Source organism: Cygnus olor, chromosome 3 (assembly GCF_009769625.2).
Source record: "Cygnus olor isolate bCygOlo1 chromosome 3, bCygOlo1.pri.v2, whole genome shotgun sequence".
NCBI lineage: Eukaryota > Metazoa > Chordata > Aves > Anseriformes > Anatidae > Cygnus > Cygnus olor.
The window spans coordinates 53,410,686-53,427,858 of record NC_049171.1 but is presented as its reverse complement, the minus strand read 5'-3'; the positions used below and the strand labels follow the sequence as shown (position 1 = coordinate 53,427,858).

The following is a 17,173-nucleotide window of genomic DNA, read 5'->3' as shown; positions in this document are numbered from 1 at the left end:
GCCATTCCGTGGCTGTGTCAGCGGTGACAAAATGGCCCTTGCTCCCTCACGGACCACTCCGTGCCCAGGGGCTACCCACCGTGCCCTCGCACCGCACCCCGCTCCCCCTTCCCCAGCCTAACGGCTAACTAACGGCTGACTGACGGCCGGGGCTGACGGGCGGCGACCCGCGCGCGCGCCCGCCCTCCCGCTCGCCGCCGGGAGCGCGCACGGCGGCTGCCGCTCCGCCCGGCGCTGGCAGGCTGCGGGAGCGGCCGTGCGGCGCCAACGGCCGGGCGGCGGCGGCGGTTGCGGGGCTAACGGCTCGCTTCGCCTCGCCTCGCCCGCCTCCCCTCACGGCCCGGCGGCGGCGGCACGGAGCGCCCCCGAGGTCGGCCCCGGGCCGGGAGGAGCCTCCCGGGGCTGCGGTCCGCTGCCGGGGAGCCCCCGGCGCCGCTCGCCGGCAGCGCGAGGGGCGGCGGCGGAGCCCGAGCGGGGGCCGGACGCTGAAGATGGCGACCCCGGGGATGAGCTGGCAGCAGCAGCACGGCTACGGCGGCGGCTCCGCGCCCGCCGCCGCCGGGAAATTCGGCGCCGGCCCTGGCCCGGGCGCCGAGCACAGCCCCGAGCTGCATTTCAAAATGAGCAAGAAGATCGCCCAGCTCACCAAGGTGAGGCTCGCTTCCCGGCCGGGGGTGCCTCGTGCTTTACGTGGCCAGCGGGAAGGGTGAGAAGCCCGTCCTTCGGTCTCGTAGTGCTGATTGAACGGCCTCCGTGCTAGCACCTCCAGTATGGGATCTCGTTAAGGCTGTGCTCAAACTAGATGGTTTTAAAAGTGTGTTGCTTAAGGCTGGTAGGCCACACGCTGCAGGCTTGATCGTAGCAGAAATTTACTTCGGATAACTTAAAAACAACAACGTGGTGCTATGATCTCTCTTGCATGATGCTCAAGGCACAAGTGAATAGCATCAGGAGATGAAAGGCATGTGTTTCTTCTGCTTCCTCTTTAACGAACGTAACAATTTCTGCCAAGAATTGCATGGTTAAAACATTTGAAGGTAACTTAAAGGCACAGTGGGGGAACGGTGTCGTTCCTCAACTGTATGCCAAAATGGATGAAGGTGACATTTCGTTGGAAATGTGAGTGAAGAGAAGGAAGGCTGCTGGCAGGCTCACAGGGGAGATACAGTTTGTATTTATGCACAGCTGAAGTGATTGGCTACAAATAGTATTTATAGTGAAATGCCATGCACCTTGCTTTATTGGAAAACCAATGACTGAGGGGTATTCTGGCTTGGTTTTTAATTCAGAACCCATTTTTTGTGTGTGTGTTAACTTCAGTCAAATTAAAATTGTACTTTCATAGAGAAAACTAGGATTAGAATCACCTGAAGAATCACTGTGATGTTACTCCATATGAAATACAAATGATGAATTGAAATATTAAAGGTATTACTACAGACCTGTGTTCCTTGAAAGGTGCAAAAAGTACCAGGAGACCATAAATGTATTTTAGATTTACCTTAAGGCCAGTTGTATGTGCAAAGCAATACTTTCAAAGAGCAGTTCTTACTTGTGTGTGGACTTTTGTATATTTCCCTTTCTTTCTTTAGGAATCTCCCGGCAGTTTATAGTTGGTTTCAGAAACAGTCTTGTGTCTCTTGTGAAATTGTGTGTGTGTACCCATGAGTTCCGCATCACTGCACGTGTGCCCTGTGTTTTGTGAGTTAAGGTGTGTCAGCTGTCTTGAGGCGGGCGTGAGTTAAATGTGGATTTATATGGATAGTGCTGGAGTACCTTGAACTTCTCTTTTGGAAGACTTGGAGTCTTTATTAATAAACACTGTGCTTTATTCATAGGATCTTTTGTGATCCATAATAGAGTTCTTTGAAGATTCTTCGAAGATGATGTGCATGCCTGTCCTGCCAAAGATTTCAGAATACTGCAAATAAAAGCTGCCGGTTGCTTTCTGGTTGTTGTATTTCAATAACTGTAAATAGCTGTGATTGTACAAGGATTTTACATGTGAATTAGACATTTGCAGGATGGGAATCTCATATCTGTTTCCCTGACTTGCAGATTCTGTTGATATTTTGCTTTGTGTGTTAGTGCTGTTTTCAAGTTTGAGGGAGAAAACTTGGGAAATTAGCTGATCCTCGTGAACTGAAGGTCTGGACTGAAGAACAAACTTAAAATGGGATGCATAATAAACATACTTGTACCTAATGCAACAATAAAATTAATGATATATAGATCAAGATGAAATGTATTCTGTAGCGTTCATTTCATTGAGGTAGAGGTGCAAATGTTGACAGTTGTGTAGTTTGAGAGTTCAGGTCCCATATTTCTGTTTGTTATTTGACCTTTCAGAGAAGGATGCTAAAAAAAAAAAAAAAGAAAGAAGCCTTAGCTTATAGTTTACCCTGAAGAATTTTCTAACCTGCTCTGGGATCTGAAGCCTAATTTGGTAGATGCGTGAAGCAGTTACTCCTTGAGAAAGCAATCAAGCTGCAGGAGGGAAAAATAAACAATATACTTAAGTTCTGTAAACAAGAGTTAACTGTCAGAAGAATTAACTTAACGTTGCAGAAGATTTGTGGAAATAAGCTATCCAAATTGAATGGCTGATTTAAATATATATATATATATATATATATATATATATTTATTTCTGTGAAGGTCTTTTGACCAAATTCTGCTATTCGGTCTCCGTCAGATGCTTACTAACTTGGGTATAGAATTCCTCTTCAGTAATCTAGGAACTTCATATTGAGAATAAGAAGTGTCTTTTATATAAAGTGTCTAATCATGTCTTTTATATAAAACAGTCCTCTCACACCTTCTGACTGTTCCTACCCCTGTGCTTCTCTCCCCTCGCCCCCCCCCTTTTTTTTTGTCTTTTCTCTACTTTTCTCTAAAACTGTCTTGAAGAACTAGGAAGTCTCTCAGGGGATTTAGAACTGGAGTCAGATGTTTCATCTGACCCAACAATACAGTATCATGAAAAGGAATCTAAGTACACAGGGGGCGTAGTTAGGTTACCTGGAAGCTTGTGTCTTCTGACAAAAGAAATGTGACTCGGTAGTTTATTTTTTCCTGTCCTTGTACAGCTTGTACTACGAACTCTGAATAGTACCAGAAGAAAATGCTTTCCCCGTAGGAAATAAAGATCATTCATGAAGTAAATCTAACATTTCAAAATTAGAATTCCTGTGTCATGTTTTCACATTACTTATACAGAATCTAATGTTTTGGTCAAAGCAATACAGGAACACAAAGACACGATTTGAATTTTTTTTTTTGTCTTTAATCAGTAATTCAGAGGCAGACTAAGATACAAGTCTGGTCTGCTAAGCACAACACTTCTGAAGAGCTTAACTATATTTTTACTCTTGAAAAAAATATAACTTGATATAACTTTAATATGCTTTAACTCACAGGGGAAGGTAAAACATGCCAGTAGTTAGAAATTCAGCTTTAAAAACTAACATGATACTCCATGTCATGTTTAAAGACTGCAGAAGTCGTAGTGGAAGCAATTTTGGGTCCTCTTCTTCAGCATAAGCTCCTTATTCTAGGCGTTTCGGAAGATTGGTGTACCAGTTTGGGGATAAAGTAGCATCTGACACCAAAGATTAAAGCCAAAAAGAAATAAGCTGTGATTATGAGATTGCATATATGTTTGTACTACTACATGCTGGAGTGCTAATGCACTGTTGAATTATGCTTGCTGCAGATGAAAATATGCATATATATTTTATTAGTTTGCATAAGACAACTGGAATAGAAAACAAAAAGCAAGTTGCTGCTCTGCTTACGTCAGTGGGGGAGAGTGGGACTTGTTTTCACAATTGCTAGAGGAAGGCAAGGTCAAGGGGTTGGTTTGTTTGTTTTGTTCTGCCCCCCCTCCATTTTTTGTGCTGTAGTTTTCAGCTTGAGCATTCGTAATTGAGAAATTCATATCCTACATTTGTTTACGGAATATGTTGTGGAAGTTCTGTGGCATCAACATAAATCTTTGACTTTTATGGATTAATTAGATGATCCACACTGGCGTTACGTGATGAGAATCTGAAGTGTTGATTTGGTTGCATGGTCCTAGTTGCAGAAATCCTATGTCAAGTGGAAGAGCCTGGAAGTGCCATGCAGGTGGTATGTGCACTACAGCAGTGGTTTCTATCAGCTCGATCAATTTCATAATAAGAAAAACAAGCACAGAAACCCTCAACAATACCAGTGATTTCCCTTGGTAGGTGCCTACAGCTGGATAGTTCAGTTCTGGAAAGATTCCAAAAATGCTGAGGGGGTTCAAAGACTAAGGCAATGAGGTTGTCCGAGGCACAACATAATTCACTAAACAAGAAACTCAGTTCTGGGACTCCCGAGGCTGGAGTTCAGTTCTGAGTTCTGCCATCAGCTTGCTGTATAAAGTCAGGAAATTCCCCCCACCCCTTTTCTTTGTTTTCCTCTCTCTTCCTGGTTTAAAGAGAGGTTCCTAGACAATAGACTTTAATACTTACCGCATTGAATGGTTTGGGGTTTTAATAGTAAAGTTATTTCAAAGAATAAATAGCAAATTTAATAATCCTTAATTCGCATGTTTATGCTCCTCATTGTGCGGCCTTTTTTGCTGGGAAGGTTAAAGGTCTTGCTCAAGCATCACAGAATGAAGTGCTATGTGTGTAACTCTAGGGTTTAACTTATTAATCATAATACTTCAAATGTTACATTTCTACTGAAACTTTGTCAGTTTTTATTTGACAGTATTCTGCCTCAATAAACAAAATAACTGAATCTCTTGCAGAAAGAAGCTTCCTTATGTATAGGCTTATAGGAGAATGTAAGAGCCCTTAAAAGCAGGGAAGAAGTGAGAATCTAAAAAACCTTTTAGAACTGTTTTGACATTAGCTGTCAAGTGGTAGCTGATGCCATTAACAGTTTTGGAAAAACTTGGTTTTTATTTTTTAAGCAACCTTATGTCATCTCTCCAATGTTTGTGAACATTGGCAATAGGCCAGTATTTGCTTACGGCTCTAGCATTGCATGAAAAAGGCTGGAATTTCAAAGAGGGTGTGACTTGAGCACAGATTTGAATGTCAAAATCTGTGCATGTATTTCCTACTGGTAATGCGGGAATAAATGTTGTAGTTTTCTTATTACAGTGAGAATAGTTTTCAAGGACTTGAAGACCTGAACATGTAATAATGGATAGTGAATTCTTCTGCATTTCTTTAGAGAGATTTAATTCTGGTTTGTGTTAGTTATTCCGGAGATAGCTGGAGTAAGCCCTCTGTGAAGGGATCAACTGGAGGTAGCAATTGGGAAAGTAACAGAGACAATATTTCTGAAGTGGGTGTTTTTCTTTTTTAACCATGCTAATATACTCTCTCTGCCTCCCCTTTCTGACTTTCTTCATGTGGTTTTCTGACTGTCAGCCTGCAGTAGTTGCGGTCTTAGCCAGAGTTATTCACAAAAGAGAAGTTTTCTGTAGCTGTGATGGCTAAAGGACGAAGATGGGACTGTGTAAAAAAAAATGGTTCACACTGTAGTTCAGTGTTAAAGATAATAAAACTTACAAATTTATTAAAAATAAATTGAGTTTTTAGGTTCATAGACTCTTCTACAGGCCTTAAATAAAAGCAGCAGTTATTAGCTTTAGCTTAATATTTGCTAATTGAAGCACTTAAAATTGCTTTAAAGCTGCTGTGGCTTCTGTTGCAGACCAGAAGAGGTCTTTCTAACCTTCTGTGTTTTGAAGGACAGAAGTCATGGAACTGAGTGTTTTGGACTGATGGTCCTTGGGCTTCCCTCATGGATTCTTAGTATGAACTTGTATAATCTGCAGGCAGAATGGTGGCAGTGAAATGCAAAAATGTTCTTATTAACAATGTGATCAACATGTGCTGTAGGGATCTTGTCACTTTCCAAAAAGTTTATATGCTTTTTGGCTCTGAAAGGAGAGATCAAGGGACTAGGGGGAGGGAAGTTTGACAGTCCTGATGTGAAGAAACTATTACTTGATGCTGGTTTTCCCCCAGTCAGGACTAGTTGAAAAAAATTATTTTGATGCCTTGAAGACCTTGTGACCATATATCACTGGAATGGTTCTTCCACCCATTATCACTGTATGCGTGTTGGGTGAGACTGCAGGGATGGTGTATGGACCTGATACAGCTATACTTCAGTGGTGGTATTTGTGAAGTAGGTCACTGACTTTACAGTCTTTTGTCATAAGGCATCAAAAAGGAGTAGAGTAGGACAAGAATGATAATTTTTCTTTTTTATATAATAAAAATATGCTCAAATAAAATATCTTTGTTCTGCGTAGTTTTAACGTCTGACCATTGCCTGGGAGTTCATCTGAGACCACTGATGCCTGAATATTCTAAATTCTTCATGTGTGTAATTAAAACTGTGATTTTGTTGGAAAAGCTGTGATTGTACGTTCACAGAAAACACTTCTTCAGTATGCTTAGGTATATATTAACTTCTTCGAGATTATAAGATTTGGAAACATCTATCCAAAATAATAATCGAAATGAACAGAGAAGGTGAAAGAGAGGACAAATAATATGCGTCCTTTTACTCTGTGCTTATGCTCACTTCTTGGTCACTTATGCTCACTTACTTTAAATAATGTAGCATTACAAGGAGATGAATAACTCGTTGATATTAATCTTGCTGGAATGTACTTCAGCTGCTATGTGTGATACATCATTACATTAAGGATATTTAAAAAACAGTAAAAGACTGACATTGAAATTTGTACTTAAATCCTATCAACATGTCAAAAAAAAAAAAAAAAAAAAGAGAATATGCAGGCTGTAAATAAATCCTGGTCTGACAACAGCCATAAAGTTTAAAATCTGTCAATCTTTATCTACTTTTTACATATGATTTATCTTTCCATAAATCCCATGGAAAGAATAAGAAACACTTGAAGTTTAGTTTGATTTTGTTGTTATTGTTACAGTTTCAGATAAGTTCTGCATTCGAAAAAAAATCCACCCCAAAACAACAAAACAAAAAAAAGGTTTTTGCTAATATCGTCTGCTTTAGATAAAATCAAGGAAGTGCCAGTTCAGTGTTAAGAACATAATATTGAAGTGCTTTGCTCCAAATACAGCAGTTGTAAACAGGAGAGTCTTTTATCTATATTTGAAAAAGAAAGTCAATGGTAGAACCCTATGTAATTTTACACTTTACGTATAATTTTACTTATATGCTGATCTGTGTGCAGCATTTTAAATTGCTGTGTCCATGCCGATTCATAAGTACTCAATCCTGCAAGAAGCTCTGATTTATGAGGTCTTATAAAAATATATAGGCAGAAGACAGTTTTTTGTTTGTTTTTTCCTGGAGTACCGTGAAAGTACAAAGAAGTTATTTCAAAATGAGGAGTCTTTCATTCTTGCTTTGTAGCATTTCTTTAGAACAAGTCATATAAGTCAAGGTGGTTCTATACTTTCTTGAAACACTGTAAAACTCTACCCAGTAACAGCATTGTTTGCGTTCAGGTATTTGTGTTGTCATGCACAAGAACCTTGTCAGTCACACTTTTTTTTTTTGTGCACACTGCATCTAAAGCATGTATAGTAATGTTACTTGTCATCAGTTGTTGTATTTACACATTAACTTCTAGCCATGAGGAACTTCTAATCACAGTCATTCTTTCAACATCTCCTTTTCTAAACTCAGGCTTTGACTTTATCAGAAGTAGTAATTTTGTTAGTGATTCTACTGTTCACCTCACCCTGATTTCACCTCCAAGTCTCTTGTGAAAAACCTACGTTGAAAGCTTTATTCTCCTGCAGTTAACTCTGTGGAGGGGAGGAGGGAGTTTCATTGCCTTAGATAGTCACCAGCTTTTTTTATATTATTTTCAGACTTACCGTTAAATACATCCAGTAAATCTCTACATAGTGGTATGAAATCAGATGAGTGTGTCTCTTGGCTGATACAAGGCTGGCAGTGGTAAGCCAGGCTTCTATGTATTCTTCTAATGACTGATGTCATACCAATAACCGAAGGCATTGCATTCCAAAAATAACCAGAAGAAACAAAAACACTCTAAAGCTGTTCACCGTCTTGTCCTACTTAATGCATTACCTGGCTCTGTTTCTGTGGGCAGGCTTTTTAAACTGCATATAGAAGCCTATGAGAGAACAGCTTTTTACTGAGGTTGTCACTTGGTTAGGCTCAAAATGACAGCCCTTAAAAATAGTTACTGTTAAAAAGTTCATGAAGTCCTTGTTTAAGATGCTCCTGTTAAATGAAAGACAGCCTTTTAGCTAAAAGAAGCATGAGGTGATTGCAAAAATGTATATTTCTTAATTTCCTTTTAATGCGATGAAATAAATTGTTCCAGCCAGTTTCCTAAAATTTAATTTCTAGAAACCTGAATTGTACTGTCTTCAGAAAACAGGTGTGCTGTAATCTAGAGATCATTAATTGAATGATGTTTTTGCTCATGATGTGACTTAAAGCTATAACTTTTAGCTAAGGGTTTGTCTGGGACTGCCTTCTCAGATCTTGTATTTTGCATTATGAAAGCTGATATGTTTGGATAGCTTGTACTAAAATGCATTGCAGTAATCTCCTGTGACTGTCTTTGTCCTTTTGAAATTTGAGACGTGAAAATGGTGATAAGCCATTTTTGCAATAAAGAATAGATAAAAGAACTTAAAATAGATTTTTTCCTGCTTTGTGTAATAATAAATGTAGGTTTTCTACTTTAAAAAATGAATTTTATTTATACCTTGTAGTAATAAGCAATGTAAGACATGCTTCTAGCTAAAAAAAAAATTTCGAAACACCTTGAAAATCTGTCTTTCCAACATTAACCTGTATTGCCAGTCCAGTAATATATGCTACATATATTAGTTATTTTAGTATATATCTATTTGTGTTGTGCCACTGAGTGGTGAAACTTTATATGAAAATTTTGAGCTATATTTTGAGTTGGTTCAGTATTTTACCCATCCTGTATCTAACTTTATATTATTAATTTATAGACCATTAAGTGCCTGTGCCATACAAATCAGTCAGTCCTTTTCTCTTTTTAAAAGCATATGGCTGTTTGTTTTATGCTGAGATAGAAGTTGCACATATTTAAATGCAAAAATATATCCTAAAAGAGGGACTGGAATCTGACATGACGTTTGGTTTGCATGTTCTTTGAGCTGGGCTGGGGAACATTCTGTGGCCGTTCCCTCTACCCCCAGAATTCTTGTCTTATGTTTATTTTCATGCTCCGCTTCATACTTTGTCATGTGTACTTCTACAGTGTAGACCATTCATCATTTGGTGTATGAGGTACATTCTGCTTCGCCTCTTACCTCCGAGTATCTAATATATAACATTGTGCTTCGTTCATATTTGGGCAGACCTTGCTGTTTTCTTTATTTTTGCATATCCTGCATAAACAAAGAGCCTGAAGCAAATGTAGCTTTTATTCGTTGGTGTTGTTTTCAGAGAATTGCAAGGTGGTGTGGGTCGGAAGAGACCTTAGAGTTCCAACCCCCTGCCATGGGCAGGGACACCTCCCACCAGACCAGGTTGCCCAAAGCCCCATCCAGCCTGGCCTTCAACACCTCCAGGGATGGGGCATCCACAGCTTCTCTGGGCAGCCTGTGCCAGGGCCTCACCACCCTCTGAGTGAAGAAGTTCTTCCTTATCTCATCTAAATCTCCCCTCTTTCAGTTTAAAGCCATTCCCCCTTGTCCTATCACTACACTCTGACAGAGCGTGCTTCTCCTGGAAGTTGATACTCCAGAAGAAACCACGTTTCAAATTGTAGATTATTCTTTTTAGATACCTGTTCAGTAGACTTCTTTTTCCTCTAATGGCAATTATTTTTCAGACACACACATGGTTATGTATACATATATAACTTTTTTTTTTCTTATGGGCCTATGTTCCTGGCCCTGAGGGAAACTTAATTTCCTGCTTTCAGAAAACTGTTATCTTGGCAAAGTTGAAGACAGAAGTAACATGTTCTCTCACTGGACAATGTCAAAATATCAAATTTGCACCAGGGTAGGTTTAGATTGGAAATTTCTTCTCAGGAAGAGCAGTCAGGCATTGGAACGGGTTGCCCAGGGAGGTGGTGGAGTCACCGTCCCTGGGGGTGTTTAAGGAAAGGTTGGACGTGGTGCTTAGGGACATGGTTTAGTGGGTGACATTGGTGGTAGGGGGATGCTTGGACCAGATGATCTTGGAGGTCTTTTCCAACCTTAATGTTTCTATGATTGTATGTTACACCGATTAGAGGCTAGAGCCTGAGCTGGAAAAGGTCATGTGGAACATGCGCAACAAGGTAGATAAGGCTGCAATTTGCAAGGTCCTGCAGCTTTGCCACCTAACCTAACCCATAACACTGGCCTAAAAGAAAGCTGGAGAGGAACTCCATCAGGGAGTGTAGCGATGGAACAGTGAATGATGGCTTTGAACAAATGGAGGGGAGATTTAGATTAGATGTGATGTGAGGAAGAAATTCTTCACTCAGAGCAGAAAGCACACATGGGAATTAGGGCTGAAGATGCACCTTGCTTCTGTTCTTTTTCATAAAGAATCGAATGAATTTACCTAAAAACCAGTGTTAAAAATAAACCCAGGGCACAGAATGGGAGGTGGAGGGCAGTCCCTGTGGCTGAGGGGCAGCCTTTCTCTCTGGCAAGCCAAATGGCCCAGGGGAGCCAGCCCCAGAAAAGGGACCCTCAGCCCCCCCAACCCTCCTCCTTTTTCCACGTGAGGGCATCTTCCAGGCCGCTCCCAACACAGCCGCCTTTGGCCATGTGTGGGCCACTCCATCCCAGAGGCTTGCTGAGGTCACAGTGGCCACCACTGCCCTGCCCTTGCTCTGGGCCCTATAAAACAGGACCCCTGCAGCTGGCCCAGCATTCGCTGAGCTTCTAGGCACTCTGACAGCCAGCTTGTGCGGCAGGAAGAAGACCCAAAGCAGCAAGGCAAGCGGCAGCCCTTCTATGTGTGAGGACAGCGATGCAGTCCAAGGAAGCACCGAGAAGGAATGCACCTAACGAGAAGAAGTGTCATGGGCAGAGGGACAGCGCCTGCAGCAGGACTGACACCAGTGTTCGAGGTACCTCTGGTGCGCAGCCCACAGACACCTACAGGCGGTACCACTGGCACCGCAACGAGGCGGGGAACAGGCTGCCCCCTCAGCCATACAGTGACAGGGGGCCTGGGCCTTCCCAGTGGCACAGTGGTGGTGTGGGGCGAAGGCGGGAGTGTCAGCCGGACAGGCGGGTGGAGCAGAGGCGTGCCCATAGTCTGGAACACAGTGTGGGACCCAGCTGTGGCCGTAAACCAGACGGCAGCATCAGACCCACAAATGGGAATGAGTCGGACAGTAGCATGGGACCTAGGGGTGGAAGTGGATGAGCCCCTGGTTTGGCACCCTGGCCTGAAAACATTCCTGATGGAAGGCATCCCGTTTGGGCAGTCCCGGGCAAGGAGTGGCTTATCCTTCTGCCAAACACCGTGGAGCCCATGGAGTCGGATCCACCAGCTGATGTGGAGGATCCAATGGAAGTGGATCCACCTCGGTCAGATCAGACCTGCAACTACCCCGGCATGTCTTTGCTCTCTGCCATCCGAGCCCACCAACAGCATCACAGCAGTGCCCAGTGAGCTCCCTACTCGTCGCTCAGGCTCCATCCCAAGCATTAGCTTGGAGTCACCAAACCCCATGGACGTCCCACAGGCTTATCTGCAAGATGTCCCGGCAATAAAGAACTCTGTTGCCGATTCTCAGGGGTTGTGTGAGTTCTTTCCCATCCCCCAGCCCTTGTGTGAGAGGTGGCATCCCTTCTGCACAGAGCCTCGAGGAAGAGCGCAAGAGAGGACCCAGCTTCCTTCGGGCTGCTGCACTGGGGTGACAGGAGGAGTCCCCGAGGGCCACCACGCGCCTTTAACATTTGTGAAAATAGACTGAGGGGTGAAAATAGCAGTGTGTAAGCGATTATAGGTGGCTAATTTCTTATATTAGGAGTGAGTTTCTATATCCGAGTAATCAGTAAAGACAGACGTGGAGAAGGCTGAGGTACTCAACAACTTGTTTGCCTCTGTCTGCGCTGGTAGACAGGATTCACAAGTCTTTAATTTCCCTGAGCCCGTAGATGGAGGCTGGGGATCCAAGTCCCACCCACTGTAAGTGAAGAGCAGGTTCAAGACCACCTGGTGAATCTAAACAGGTACAAGTCTATGGGACCCGATGACATGAATCCCAGGGTCCTGAGGGAACTGGCTGATGTAGTTGCCAAGCCTCTCTCCATCATAGTTGACAAGTCCTGGCAGTTGGGTGATGCGAATGGCAAGTGGAAAAAGGGAAATGTTTTGCCCCTACTCTTCAACAATTAAAGAATTGAACAAAGAGCACTACTCTTCAACAATTAAAACAATTAGGAGACATTTCTTCTCAGAAAGAGTGGTCAGGCATTGGAACAGGTTGCCCAGGGAAGTGGTCGAGTCACCGTCCCTGGGGGTGTTCAAGGAAATCACAGAATCATAGAATATCCTGAGTTGTAAGGGACCCATGAGGATCATCGAGTCCAACTCCTGGCTCCACACAGGTCTACCCAAAATTCAGACCATATGACTAAGTGCACAGTCCAAACACTTCTTGAACTCTGACAGATTTGGTGCCGTGACTACATCCCTGGGGAGTGTGTTCCAGTGTGCAAAAACCCTCTCAGTGAAGAACCTCTTCCTGATATCCAGCCTGAACCTCCCCTGTTGCAGCTTGACACCATTCCCTCAGGTCCTATCATTGGTCACTAAAGAGAATAGATCGGCGCCTGCCCCTCCACTCCCCCTCGTGAGGAAGCTGTAGACCACGATGAGGTCTCCACTCAGCCTCCTCTTTTCCAGGCTGAACAGTCCAAGTGACCTCAGTCGCTCCTCATGCGTCTTCCCCTCTAAACCCTTCACCATCTTCGTAGCCAAGGAAAGGTTGAACCTGCTGTGTAGGGATATGGTTTAGTGGGTGACATTGATAGTAGGGTGATGGTTGGACCAGATGATCTTGAAGGTCTTTTCCAACCTTAATGTTTCTTTGATTCTATGATCCTGCTGTTGCAAAAATCCCATCACTGAGGCTAGAACTGAGGGTTTGGTTTTACAGAAGTCTGTATGACACAGAGTCTTTGAGAAGACCAGCCCATCAAACAATCAAACAAAAACAACAAAACCTAACCCATAACAAATCCTCATAGTAACTATAGGTGAAGTTCATTTGATGTAGGCATTTCACTTCCATGTCAAAACAAAAGGCTTTGGAAGAACCTCAGTAGTGTTGCTGTCTCATGGTTGGCAGAACAGAAAGAGATGAAGAGTGAAAGAGCAAGTGCTGAAGGGCCGCTTGTCTCAGTTTGACTATACATAGGCAAGGAAGTGAATGGATCCTCGGCCCGGCTCTTGTCACGGCACCTGTGAGATTATTTTACACCTGAAGCTGAGTGGGTGTAAAAAATGAGAGATCATGTTGTGGTTCCAAGCAGTTCCTGGTTCTTGGTCAGCAATAGCTTGTGCTGCTCTAGAGCTGAGTGGCATCTGGCCAAATCATTATGGGGGAACTAACACAATACTGAATTTAAAAAGTAAAGCACTTTCCTGAATAAAAGTTCCCAAGGTGGTCATGACAAGGCTATACTGGAGCGTGCCACAGTGGTAACTGTTCCAGTTGGTAATGGGTAACAATTAAAATATTTGATTGTGTTAGCATTTTTTCAGTTACGCTTTTCAGTATTTGTTTTACAATCACTTTTTATCCCTGCCTCCATCATTTGTGTGCTATCCATCCATCACTGTTTTATCATAATTACTCAGTTTTTATTTTTCTGATATTTAACTCTATCCTAGCCGAAACCAGGACACACCACATCCCATGGTATGGAATATCCCTTTGGTCACTTGGGGTCACCTGTCCTGCTTCTGTCCCCTCCCAGCTCCTCCTGCACCTCCAGCCTCCTTGCTGGCACGGCAGTGTGAGAAGCTGAAAAGTCCTTGACTCAGTGTAAGCACTGCTCTGCAACAATTAAAATAAGTAGGAGACATTTCTTCTCAGGAAGAGTGGTCAGGCGTTGGGACGGGTTGCCCAGGGAGGTGGTGGCGTTACCACCCCTGGGGGTGTTCAAGGAAAGGTTGGACCTGGTGCTTAGGGACATGGTTTAGTGGGTGATGTTGGTGGTAGAGGATGGTTGGACCAGATGATCTTGGAGGCCTTTTCCAACGTTAATGAGTCTGTGATTGTTTGGTTCTATGATTCCATGAAAAAAAGTTAAATGCTGATCATAAATTGTAGCTTTTGTATGTGCCCGTATCAAATTTTGGTAAATGTGACCTCTTAAAGGAAATCATTTTGGAGTCCTGACTCGCATGCCTTACTGGGCTGTAGGTTAGCTAGTAATTCTTGACCCTCCTCTGTTCTCATCTGTAGAAAATGGATTCTTGGGGGTTCTTGTAGAAAAGGTAAAACATTAAATGTACGGAAAGAAGCAGTGTTCTTCTAGTGAGTGGGAAGCATGCAAACCAGTGCCTCGTCAGGGAATTGAGAGTAGTCTCAAGTTCATCTAGAAGAACAGACTTTCTCAACACACTCCATATTTTATTGAAGTCTGGGGCTGTGCGGGCTTCTCTCGGCAGCTGTGCAGGCAGTCTTGCGTGAGGCTCGGCCCGGCGGTCGCGGTGGGACCGCGGGCCCGGCTCTGCTCGGTGCCCTGCCCCCGGAGGCCTCAGGGGCCGCAGCGCGGCCGCTCGCCGTGGTGCTGAAGCGGAGGGAGGCTGCCGGCCGGCTGCTCTCCACGGGGCTGAGCCTGAGCCGCGTCAACGTGGTGAGCCGTGCCACTGAGTATCTTGAGTGCTGCGAAGGCACGCGCAGGGAATGATTTCCCCGCGTGTGTGTGTGCCTTGTCGCTTGGTACTGACTTCCCAGAAGAACGACAGGAGGACGAAGAGGTGAGACTGGAATCGTCACTAGTACTTCTCAGGAAGCTCTGTCGGTTAGCATATTAAGATATGTTAGCGAATATTTAAGTGAGCAGCAGCAGTATTTTATTCGTATTGTTAACATTCTAAAAAATGGGTTCAAGTTTGATTGTCTAAAGCTAGTTTAGGAAATATACCACACAAAACTTAATGATTTCTTTCGGGATTTATACTTAGTTTAAGTCTGTTCTGAAAGAATTGCATTCTTAACTTTTAAAGGACTTTAGAAAGTTGGAAACAAGTTGTCGTGCCATCAAATTCATTAAAGGAATGTGTGCTATTTCTGAAAGTTGCATAAAGTCTGTTAGATTCAAAAGCCCTCATAGCTCTTAAAAGATGAGGAAATTGCTTCTTGAGATTATATAAAGCTTTAAAACAATTATTTTGATGATTAATGAAAAAAAGGTGGTACAAGTCTGTAACATGACTACTTTTTTCACCCTGTTTCTCCAGTTAGGTGTTGTTACTCTCTGTTTTGGGAAGGTTTGAACTTAATAATATCACTCTGCTGAGAGAAAATTCTGCTGTGTGGGTTGTTTGCCAAGGGCAAACTAGCGTTATCTCTTGAATGCCAAGTCAGTTGCTCAGCTCTGAGAACTTCCCCGTGCCTTGCTTTGGAGTCCAAATACCCACAAAGAGATGCAATATAGACATACTGGCTTAAATTTCTCTGGGGCTCTCTGTGCCCCAGTCCCCAATCAAATATGCAAATATTAAATAATTAAGTCTGTAAGACAATGCAGCTCAGTGACTAAAGCAGAACTTGGAGTAGTCCTTTGGCCTGTCCTGTTTTCCTTGAAGTGATTTAAGGTCTAACCATCGGATCTAAGGTCTAACCTTAAGGTCTAACCAGCAGATGTGTCAACTGTATTCTGATTTGATGATTAGAGGGCAAATGGGTTTCTTACTCACCAGGAGGCAAATTGTGGAATTTGTACATCTGTCACTAAATCTTTTTTGTTGTTGTTGTTGCAGTCTGCTTCTCAAGATTTAACTGTCTTAGCAAATTGCCTGAAGCTAATTGTGCTACAGATTTGTAATGGTTGTTTCTGACATAACTTGATTGGTAGAGGTTAACATTCCAGAACCAAAAAGGGATTATGACTGGGTGCTGTTGGCAATACTTCCATGCCTTGCCCAGCCCAAGGGCATTGAGATGCATTTGCAAATATGTGCTAAACTAGTCTGTAACAGGAGAAAACAGTTGATTCCAGTTGCATGCAAAATAGATACCTAAATTAATCCTGCTCGTTAGAGGGCTGTGAAAGACTATTTTTGCAATTCCACCTTTATCATGGTGGAATTGTCAATTGTACGTCCTTGCTGGTCAACTCTTTTGTGTGTGCTTAGCTGTGAAAATAAGCATGCTTGAAAATGATCTGATTAGTTTGGCTTTCTAATTTGTGTTCAACTTACTGCATTACAACCTGGGGATTAACACGTAGCTGATCTTTCTTGTACTCTTGTGTTTAACTTCAGAAATGGTGAGTTACCTGCTCTCTAAGAGTGCCAGGAGGCTGTAGCAGATGTCGACACAGATTAATCTCCTGGCATTTACACCCTCATGTAATTTATACCTTCCTTGTGCTTCCTTTCTAAAGAAAGCTACATTGATTTCAAACAGAAATCATGTAGTACAGTAGATTGCTTAGCTTTTTTTTTTAGCTGAATTTTCTCTATTCTTAGGCAAGTGGAAAAGGGAGGAAGCTGCAGCTACAGTGCAATTTCACTTCTCAATGTGTCCTGTATAGGATTTTGGGACAGGGTATGGCTTAGCAGGCAAATTAGGGCCGTGAGGATGATCAGAGGGAAGGAGCACCTGTCCTGTGAAGAAAGGTTGAGAGAGCTGGGGCTGTTCAGCCTGGAGGAGAGAAGGCTCTGGGGTGACCTCATTGCAGCTTTTCAGTGCATAAAGGGGGTTTATTAAAAAAGATGGAGAGCAACTTTTGCTTAGTCAGATAATGACAGGACAAGGGGAAATGGTTTTAAACTAAAAGAGGGTAGGTTTAGATTAGAGGTTAGGAGGAAATTCTTCACTGTGAGGGTGGTGATGCACTGGCACAGGTTGCCCAGAGAAGCTGTGGATGCCCCATCCCTGGAGGTGTTCAAGGCCAGGCTGGATGGGGCTTTGGGCAACCTGGTCTGGTGGGAGGTGTCCCTGCCCATGGCAGGGGGTTGGGACTGGATG

At 43.1% G+C, this 17,173-nt stretch overlaps 1 protein-coding gene across 1 annotated transcript in view; it reads left to right on the top strand.

Moving 5' to 3' along the window:
• Positions 1-470: 470 nt before the first annotated feature.
• The window catches only part of FAM184A (family with sequence similarity 184 member A), an 80,230-nt gene continuing 63,527 nt past the window's right edge, over positions 471-17,173 (top strand). Inside the window, 1 exon segment of the mRNA XM_040551977.1 lies at positions 471-650. Within this exon segment, the coding sequence (XP_040407911.1) occupies positions 492-650 (159 nt within the window). The 5' untranslated portion in view covers positions 471-491.